The sequence below is a fragment of the Sabethes cyaneus genome, chromosome 2 (assembly GCF_943734655.1).
Source record: "Sabethes cyaneus chromosome 2, idSabCyanKW18_F2, whole genome shotgun sequence".
Classification (NCBI taxonomy): Eukaryota; Metazoa; Arthropoda; class Insecta; order Diptera; family Culicidae; genus Sabethes; species Sabethes cyaneus.
The window spans coordinates 147,382,002-147,392,600 of NC_071354.1; the positions used below are offsets into that span (position 1 = coordinate 147,382,002).

The window sequence follows — 10,599 nt, forward strand, 5'->3', positions numbered from 1 at the left end:
CAAAAGTATCACGTACCGTTACAACAGACACTCATATAGGTTTACCATTCAACCAAGACACACTTACAATATCTAATACATACAAGTAGCATACATGCAACTCATCTGCATGTAATGTACATTTACAAAACTCTTTCATACATAACATAAACAAAATGTACCATTCTCAGGCATACAACACACATAAGTCGGAAATTTTCAAATAAATCATAACCCACGCCGAATAAAAATGTACTACGAAAAAACATTGAATTTCATTGTAATAAAGCTTTGTAAAATTTACTTAAGCAACCATGCCTTGAAATGCATTTAAGTCGCTGTGATAATCGGAAGAGAGGAATAGTTTCACAATATCACTCTTTCCACATTATAAGTATGCAGGGATGGCACAATCACTTTGACTCAATTCATATTCATTTGACAGTACCGTCTCAACCAAGCAGAATTTGAAAAAGTTATACATGGGACGATTGAAGAACTAGTTATTATCTACAACTTTTCTAAATAAAGCTGAGCTGTATCTTTTGCATTTACGGTGCTACAATGCTAGTAGCTACTAAAGTAGTTTTTAGCTACTAGCATTGTAACACCGTAACTACAAAAGATACAGCCCAGCTTTATTCAGAAAAGTTGTAGATAATAACTAGTTCTACAAATGTTCTACACACAAATTTGTCACATTTTGCTTGGCTGAGACGGTACAGTCAAATGAATGTGAATTGAGCTGATAGAAACCTTGGCTTTATTATGAGGATTGCCAGGAAGTTCCCTGACTCGTATTGCTACATTCTGAATAAATCGACCATAATATGGAATCCCTATACCAAAATACGGAGCAACCGGATTGAAGCAGTACAAGACAGGTTCCTTCGTTTCGCGATTAGGTCTCTACCGTAGCAAAACATCAACCATTTGTCAACTTATGCTAACCATTGTCGGCTGCTGGAAAACGACACAAAAGGCGAAATATTTTCCAAGCCATTTTCGTGGGAAAGCTATTAACACAAGAATATGTCCCAAATCGATTTGAATGTGCCCTCCAGAAATCTAAGATCATGTGATTTGCTGCGCCTTGCATTCCATCGCACTAATTATGGCCAAAACGAACCTCTTTGGGTGATGTGTAACGTCTTTAATAACGTGTGTGAATTATTTGACTTCGATTTACTAAGTGTACTTTTAAGAATAGACTAAAGCAAATAACGTAATTGGTAATATGTTAAGTTGTGTTAATGTTCAGATTATTTTATGCAATACTAGCTGACCCGGCAAACTTTGTATTGCCACAAATTAAACTGTGTTGTACATAAATCGTGAATCTCGGATGACCTTTGAATCTCGAGTTTTGCAAGTCTGGAGCTCATGAGTGTTTTAATCTACAAATTTTCCTCACAGTAAAGTAGCAAACAACTCTACCCATCACTTAGCCTGATAAAATAAAGCGGATAGCATTTAAATGTTCGCCATCATTACAAACCATTTCGCCGAATACCATTTTGCGGAACACCAATTCTCGGTTGACCATAACGCGGAATATAGAGTTTCGCAGAATAGCATCTCGCGAAAAACCTTACGCGGGATGTACCATTTTACGGAAAATCTTTTCGTAGAAAGTACCATTTCGCAGGGGTGACCCAACTGAAGGAAAGTAATAGAGGTCAGTAGATCTAGGAAAATAAATAAATCTAGATAGATGTGATGTCTACGGGGGGCTGGCCCCGAGTTCTCGAGTTCGATTAGTTCTTAAGTTAGGCAATAATTGCTGTATTATCTGTATGAGAGTCCTTATCCCCCTACCACAGGGGTGAGGGGTCTCAAACCATCATTAAAATATTGCTACCTCCAAAACCCCCACATGCCATATTTGGTTCCATTTGCTGGATTAGTTCTCTAGTTATGAGGATATTTGTATTTAGTTTGTATAGGAGCTCCCCCACTATTAAAGGGTGAGGGGCTATAATTCCCCTCCTAAAGAGGGTAGGGGTCTCAATTCACCATAGGAAAAAAATTGCCTACAAAAACACCCACATGCTAAATTTGGTTCCATTTTCTTGATTATTTCTGGAAAAATTTTACTCCATTTGAAGCCCTGTTCTTGTTCTTTACAGAATCGGGCCATTTGTTAGTTGTTTCATGGCAAATTTATGAAATATCACATGATATAGATCTCAAGGTTTGCTCCAAATTCAACTTTCCTTGAAACTGTTAGGCCCCTTGGCGAACGAGGGGTATTTCGAGGTATCAAATGTGTAATTCTTATTTTTTAACCATTTTCAATCAATTAAGCGCAAAAGTTCGAATATTTGAAGACCTCGTGTCAGTAGTGGCCCCGTTTCAGCGAGAATTACTCAATTGTATGTAGTATGTAGGCCAGATAACGGTTAGTTATAAATATGTAAACATGTAAAACACGCACAAGATTTTTCGATCGATTAGTGCAATAATTTTGAAGAGTAGTCAATAAATCGTTGAGTTATTATCACTCAATACCAGACCAGCCTTTTTAATTATTTTTTTTTTGAATAACCTTTTAACAAGACGCAGTGCTACGCCAAAAGCTGACTGGGTATCACATTTTTGACTGTTATCGTACGTCTAGTTAGAATGGCATGTGCTAATGTAAACGGACAGTTTCAAAAATGCAATGGCGATAAACACGGTTTGATATGCTTAGCGTTTTGCAATGGACTGTAATTTCATTTCCGAACTACATTATTCAAGGCACAGTTTTCTAGCTTATTATATTGAACTGTGAATTTATCTTTTCATTTTATCAAATTTCTCTAAGTCCTATCTGCATACCATTTGCAGCGCCAATTGTTCCCCCATCCCCGTTGATATTCGCATCTGAAAACGTTTCTCACATCCGCGCCCTTATCGGGTGATCGGGTGAATTTTGATTTGGTTTTTCACTCAGATTGGCTGTCGCGAATCAGCTCCACTATTACGCTGAAGCGGGAGGGAGAGAGGGATAGAGAGTTCTTTGCCTAAAATGATTACGTAATATTTAAAGGTTCGGTATTCTTTGGACCGATCTTCGATAAATGTAATATTGGCACCATCGGGACGCGGGTGGTCATCGTCTCAAGTATGAGAATTCACTGTTCCTTTGTGCCATTTGGGACCCATCTTCCATAACTTAGGCTGAGATTAGGTTCCGTGCCGGGCACTCTGAAGAAGGAAGAAATGGTGTACAGAAAGTGTACTAACATGAGAAAACCCGTTCGATCCCAATGCCACTGGACGATTCGAAAGTACGGCGGAAAGTTTGTTGTTCTGGATGACGAAAGTTACTTTACGTAGAAACAACCGGAAACGGAAACAACCCATTCTACACTAAAGACGAATCTACTATTGCTTCTATGATGATGTACAAGTTCAAGCAGAAGTCTAAATTAATATTTATGTTGTCATTGCTATATTTCGCAAGACAATTTCGCAGCCGTGGTTCAAGCTAAACAGGATGTCCATCAACCAGGAAATGTACAAGAAAGAGCGTTTGCAGAAAATTCACATTCCATTACTTCGGAAAAGAACACATGTTTTGATCGCACAAGGCACCATCGTACTACACTAAGAAAACGCTAACGTAGTTCATCACAGTGTTCATACGAGTGTTCGAAGTCTGAGAGAAAAGTGTTTGAAGTTTGAATCAAGACCATAAAACGCCCGAAGTTTAAATCTAAACCGAACTGTAATTTATTAGTATTTTCTGATACAAAATATGATTTTATCATAAATTTTAACATTTTAACATTAACAACATAAGTTTTCTAAAATTTGCTAAACAGACATGACATGAGATAAAATTATATAATCTTCGAACAGTTTACTTGGAACAAGGTTGCAGCATAGCTCACGTGTCCGAAGTTTGAAACAGAACGGTAGCTAGGAACGGTAAACAAAATTGTATTTCGTTACTTTGCTTCGATTAGTCAATCTAAACTTCACGAATCAACATTCGGGCATATTTTAATCCTTGATGGGAATTGTTAATGTGATACCATGCAATCGATTTCGGATCGTCTGCGTTCATGAACTTTCCATTAAGATTACTGAAAACAAAATCAGTATATTACGGCATATTCAAAACTAAAAAAGTGTACATACCTGTAGTGACAAGATTTATACCACCAAGCCCCAGTATATGTCTTGGCACAATTATCAGAATCCAGATCGTTATCACTATCCAACGTACTGAATTTCATGGCTTTGTGGTAAGTAAGCGAATCGCCCGCAGTTCCTGAGTAAGCGCCTACTTTCTTCAGCACGTATTTTTCTGCTTCGCTTCCAACTTCGAACTCGGAAAACTTGGCATATTTGTAGTTCTCATCGAAGTCTTCCAACTCTACTAATAACTGATAGGTTTTCGATGAAGTCAACTTGTACAACAATTCCAAACCGATCCAAAATTCCTTATCAACTTCACCGAAACCATTCTTGTAATCGGTCCAGTTACGAAAAAAATCCACTGAACCATCGTATCTACGTTGAATTATCAGCCAGCCGCCACCGAATTTCGTTTGTTCACAATAGGCTACAAACGGTTCATCCTCCGTAAACGGTTGAAGTAAGTATTTACCAGATGTCTTAGTCGGCGCGGCTGAACAGGACTCGTATGGACCTGGAAGTTTAGACTGGTGTAAATCGAACAGCAATCGTACATTATCGGAGGGTCCTTTTATTGGTTTTAAGTTGAAAATTTCCTTGCGCAAGCTTTCGTGGTTTGAGCAGCTTTTTTGCAGCTGTAAAATTTGCCATGATTGGTTCAACATTTTTGTAAAATTCCGTGTTAAGGCCTCATCCAAGCGCGTCACCATCCATGTCATTCCTGCATTGTCCTTCGTGAGATCAGCATGGTTTTGTTCCATCAATTCGTTTTGCTCTTTTATGTTGTACACGAGTTCCATAAACTTGTATTCCAGATAGTCTAATTTGGCAAGTAAAACTTCGAAACCGATTCCGTCCTTTGATTCCACTGCTGGAGGAACTGTTATCGTTGTAACTTCTATAGTCTTTGCACTGAACTGAACAAAGAACGGTAAGGAAATTATAACAATCATGTTTACACACCCCATTTTGAAATGTTTTGAAACGATGATCTGAGATCGTCGTTGCAACTGAATTATGCTTCTGCTAGCTGCTAGTTTTTATATGCGACAAAAACTGTGGCAAAAATTCCTGCGGTTTTTTCTGCCTGTGGTTTAGAAAATTTATCTAACAAAGAGTTGTACTAGCTGTAATGCACTTGTCCACTTTACGTTATCTTTATATATTTATACAAACTTGAACTGATCTATCGAGTGGCGTTGTTTGACCTACTGAAAGAATCTTCAGTTATCAGAACCTGTTTTGATCCGAATTAGCAAAATGTATTGCATTCAATAATTATGATTTATACACCAGAATGTTTTTTTTGCGTATTCAGAGCAAAGAGAAGGGAACTTATTGTTTCCTTCCAGATTGTTCACTTCACTTCACACACTTCAATGGTTCTTAAGCTTTGTTTTTGGTTCACAAGCTTTACTTACGTCCTTATTGGCCCATGTTTGCTCGGCTAGCATAACAAAGCTGTTAGTCCATCAACCAGGAAGTGTACCAGAAAGAGCGTTTGCAGAAAATACTCATTCCATTTCTTCGTATAGAGGAACTTCGATATACCGAACATTTTGATTTTCAAGTTGTACGTTATATCAAATTGTACGTTATATCGAAGCATACAAAAAGAACTCAAAAATATAGGTTATATTACTTCATTTTGTTACTGTTTAACTACATTTAATAAACAGTGATAATATAATCCAACTAGAAGGGTGTAGCAACTTTTTTTGTGTTTTTTCCTGTACACTGGCTTGTATACTAACTCTTTTCCAAGAAAACATTATATTTCGCAAACGGTAAGAGATAGATAGCTACTTTATTCAGCAAAGTTACTGGTTTTGGTGTGTTCTACAACTTCCTTGATGAAAAAATAAATTTTGGACGCATTTAAATAAACAAAAGCTTGTATCACCTCAATAGGTAGATTCACGGATTACACTAATAGTGTAATAAGTTGCGCTATATTTTAATATTAAACTTCTCCAAAGACATTATTCTTGAAAAAATACGCATTTCTTACGTAATAGCCAATGATCGCGTTTTTGCAACTCAGCACCACTGTGCTGTGAAATACCCTAATTGGAACAGGTACCTTTACCGAGGCACTAGATGGCCATTATGAGATTGATGAATCTGTGAGATTGACAGGGTATTTAAATGATTGCGAATGGAGCTTTAAATACAGTTTCTAAAGAAATTTGCGACATTTAGAAATTGAAAATATTTACGTTATATCGAGGTCAATTGTACGTTATATCGAGTGACGTTGTATCGAGGGTACGTTATATCGAAGTTTACCTGTATATATCACCCGGATGGAGAACACGTGTTTTGGTCGCACAAGGCATCATCGTACTACGTCAAAGAAACGATCATTTTCCTGGAAAGCTAAAATATCTGCTAAAGACATGAATCCGACCAATCTTCCGCAGTACCGTTCAATCGAAGATATTTTCGGTCTATTGAGGTCTAGAAGGATCATTGCAAGGCTAAAGACGCCATCAAGCAACTCACCAACAGTATCAACATGTTGCATCCGGAAGATTGATGTGGCAGCTGTTTTTGTTCAATGGTCTTGTTCGATTGTCATAACTAAGCTGTACCATACGGCGGACCACGGACCGTAACCAATATTAACCATCCTAAGCTTCTTATAGACTCAAGTTAACCCTTTCTGTTAAATAAAGCTTGAACGAAAATTTTCTAGGGTTTTTTGCCCGACCCATTCTTTTTATTCTCATTTTTTAGTGGACACCCGTTACAGCGTTATGTACGATAGCACTTCCTTTCTCCGATGAGGTCATCAAACTGTATGCATCCTTATCGTTGGCATTATTCAAAGGCTGAGACAGAAGTGTTCGAAGTTTGAATGAAAATCATAAAACGTCCGAAGTTTGAATCAATACCGAAATGCAATTTATTAGTATTTTTTTTATTATAAAATATGATTTAATCGTTAATTTTAACAACTAAACTGATGAGTCATGGGAAATTAAAATATCTTCGAACAGTTTACTTGGGACAAAGTTGCAGCACAGTTTAAGTCGATAAAAAAAAGAAAACAAATGTTATTTATATCTTTTAATTCTACTACTGTGTATTCTACTAAGACACTCAAATAAACATTAGTTAATTTGACAGTTTAAGTGTTTAAAGTTTGAATCAGAACGGTAGATGTGACAACATTGTATTTTGTAAGGCTTCGTAAACAAATTACGTAACACTTCGAGGGTAGGGAGGGGGGTCGAGCTTGCGTTACTTGTTGTTACATAAGGGGGAGGGGAAGTCAGAAGAATAGTTACGTATCAATATTATGAATATAAAAAAAACCGAATTAATCCACCTAACGGTGTGACCTAGCCTTTCTACTGCCGCAATAATTATTTTTTAATTTTTCAGGAACATCTATAATTAACTAAATTATATTTTTAAATATCCGTTCCTTATTTTTCAAAATCCTTATCCAAAAAAATTAATATCTGAATTTGAAAAAATAACTGAGTAGAGCGAAAAACGAAAAAGAGAAATTGGACTTTTTCTTAGTTGGCGCTCTTTCAGTTAAATATTTTTGCATGAAAATCAAAACTTGAGCTTCTTTTGAATAAACTTTAATGAAAAAATAGTCATTAGCTTGATCGTATCGTTTATACGATACTGCCTGTTAGATGTTTTAGGAAACGATGAGATCAAAGAAACAAAAGCAGCGCCATAAACATGCTTTTTTTTTTTTACGAGTTGGGAAATCTGCTGAGCGCCTTAGAAGATACGGTACTATCAGACACCTGAGAAGATACCTCAGGGAGTGGGGTTTAGGTATCCCGACCCCCTAATGGGGCGTGAGGATCCCGACCCACTAAAACCCTACTCGAGTCTCCAGCCTCAATCCCCCCTGGCACCACCTTATCGGTATTACTTCAGGGAGGGGCTATTGTGCTTAATGCACTCGCTTAGATAACTACTGGACTATGGTAGTTAGGCTGTTTATTCGCCGTTGATCGGCTCTCCAGTGGTTTTGTAGCTCGAGTACAATCTGGGTAGCAGCCGCATTGACCGCTCCCCAGATGCCCGAGCTGGAACACATCTTTTGGACTAAGTTATCCGGGGTAGTGTCCTGTCCGCTCACTGTCATCATGCTGCTTCTCGCGCCCGCGAAACGAGGGCATATGATGAAAGCATGTTCTGCCGTTTCCTCAACATCCACGCATTCGGGGGGGACGCGGGGGACTCCGCATGCCCAAACTTATGCAGATACTGTCTGAAGCAACCATGCCCTGACAGAATCTGTGTCAGGTGGAAGTTGACTTCGCCGTGGCGCCTGTTGACCCACCCAGATAGTTCCGGGATAAGTCGACCTTTTGTGGAATTAGACCATGCCCGCTGCCATGTGGTCATCGAGGCCGATCTTGTGGTACTCCGTATGCCTCTAAATCCTCGTTGGTTGAAGCACTCTACGTCTTCGCTGATGATAATGCCAATAGGCATCATACCTGCTAGGACGCAGATTGCGTCATGTGAAACTGTGCGATACGCACTCGCCACTCTCAAGCACATGAGACGATAGGTGCTTTCCAGCTTGGCTAGATAGCTTTTGGTACCTAACGCCGATGACCACACCGGTCCGCCATACCTAAGTATAGACTGGACCACGTTGGCTAATAGCCTCCGTTTGCTGCCATATACCGCAGAGCTATTAGACATCATACGAGACAATGCCGAAATAGCTGTGGAAGCCTTCTTGCAGGCATAGTCAACGTGGCTCCCGAACTTGAGCTTGTCGTCGACCATGACTCCCAGAAGTTTTAAGGACCGCGTTGACGAAATAGTGCAGTCCCCGACGCTGATCTTTGGTTGCTGTACCGACTTGCGGTTGTTCACCACGATAACCTCCGTTTTATGATGCGCTAGCTCCAGTTTCCTGGATCGCATCCAATCTTCAACAATGTTTATAGAGTGGGCAGCCGTCAACTCAACCTCTCTGATAGATTCACCATAGACTTCCAGGGTGATGTTATCCGCAAAGCCGACAATCACCACCCCTACCGGGAACTTTAGCTTCAACACCTCGTCATACATGACGTTCCATAACACCGGGCCCAGTATGGAACCTTGCGGAACCCCTGCGGTGATTGGAACGCACTTCTGACCCTCCTCCGTGTTGTAGCATAGCACACGATTCTGGAAATAATTTTCCAGGATCCTGTACAGCGACACCGGCACTTGGACGTTCCGAAGCGAGTTGGCTATGGAGTCCCAGCTAGCGCTATTAAACGCATTTCTCACGTCGAGCGTGACAACTGCGCAATAACGAATACCTGTCCTCTTGGGCTGGATTGCCACCTCGGCTATCTTAGTGACAGACAAGATGGCATCCACCGTAGATTTGCCTTTTCGGAAGCCGAATTGGTTCCTTGACAGACCGTTTGTACCCTCAGTGTACTGTACGAGTCTGTTAAGGATAACCCTTTCCAGCACCTTGCCGGCAGTATCGAGCAGACAGATCGGCCTATATGACGAGGGGATACCCGGAGGTTTTCCCGGCTTCGGCAATAGGACCAGATTCTGTAATTTCCATCTGTCCGGGAAGTTGCCAGCTTCCAGGCATCTACTCATTACTGCTCCGAATAATTCGGGAGCCTCCAGAATAGCCGCTTTAAGGGCCATATTCGGGATTCCGTCTGGTCCCGGTGCCTTGCTCACCTTTAGGGATTTAGCGATCTCAATGAGTTCCTCGTTCGTAACCGTTACTTCCTCCCCGACCTCTAAACCACCGTCGCCCACGTTACTTTGGATGTTCGGCCCGGAGACCGACCATCCTACGCTATGGTCTGAGATACTGGAACGTCGGCCGTGGGACGACTCAGCGGCCTGAGGCCAGGGCCTTGGCTCGTGGCGCGGAAAGAGGCCCTCGATGATCCACTCCAGCATCTCTGGCGATCTCTCTGCGGGTGCCATCACGCCCTTGGCCTTTGCCATTACGATCCTGTAGGCATCACCCCACGGGTTCGCATTGGCACTGGCACATAACCTTTCAAAGCAGGCTCGCTTGCTAGCTATTATCCCACTCTTAAGCGCTGCGCGTGCAGCAACTAGTGCTACTCGACATTCTGCTCTGCCCTCGTCCGAACGAGCTCTTTGCATAATTCTCCTTGCACGAAAGCAGGCTCCGCGGAGTTCCGCAATTTCTTCTGTCCACCAGTAAACCGGTGACCTACCATACCTAGGTCGGCTTTTCCTAGGCATGGTGGCGTCACACGCTCGCGACAGCACCTCAACCAAATGATCAGCGTTCGGATCGGGCATATCGCGATCACCGCACTCTCTTCGGATCGCTTCCACAAATACTTCAGGATCGAAGTATGATGTCTTCCACCCACGGGTGGTTGGAGTGTTGACTCTACCCGCCGCCTGCCGCCTCGTTATCTGACCAACACCATAGCGGACCGCCTGATGGTCACTGTGAGTGTAGCCATTGTCTACCCTCCAGTCTCCTATCAGACC

At 41.0% G+C, this 10,599-nt stretch overlaps 1 protein-coding gene across 1 annotated transcript; it reads right to left on the minus strand.

The window, feature by feature from the left end:
* Nucleotides 1-3,940: 3,940 nt before the first annotated feature.
* LOC128736169 (microfibril-associated glycoprotein 4-like) lies at nucleotides 3,941-6,630 on the minus strand. Its single transcript, XM_053830650.1, has 3 exons — nucleotides 6,616-6,630; nucleotides 4,111-5,027; nucleotides 3,941-4,055 (listed from the first exon to the last, which is right to left on the minus strand). The coding sequence occupies exons 1-3, from the start codon at nucleotides 6,628-6,630 to the stop codon at nucleotides 3,941-3,943; spliced, it is 1,047 nt and encodes a 348-aa protein (XP_053686625.1).
* Between the last annotated feature and the right edge of the window lie 3,969 nt (nucleotides 6,631-10,599).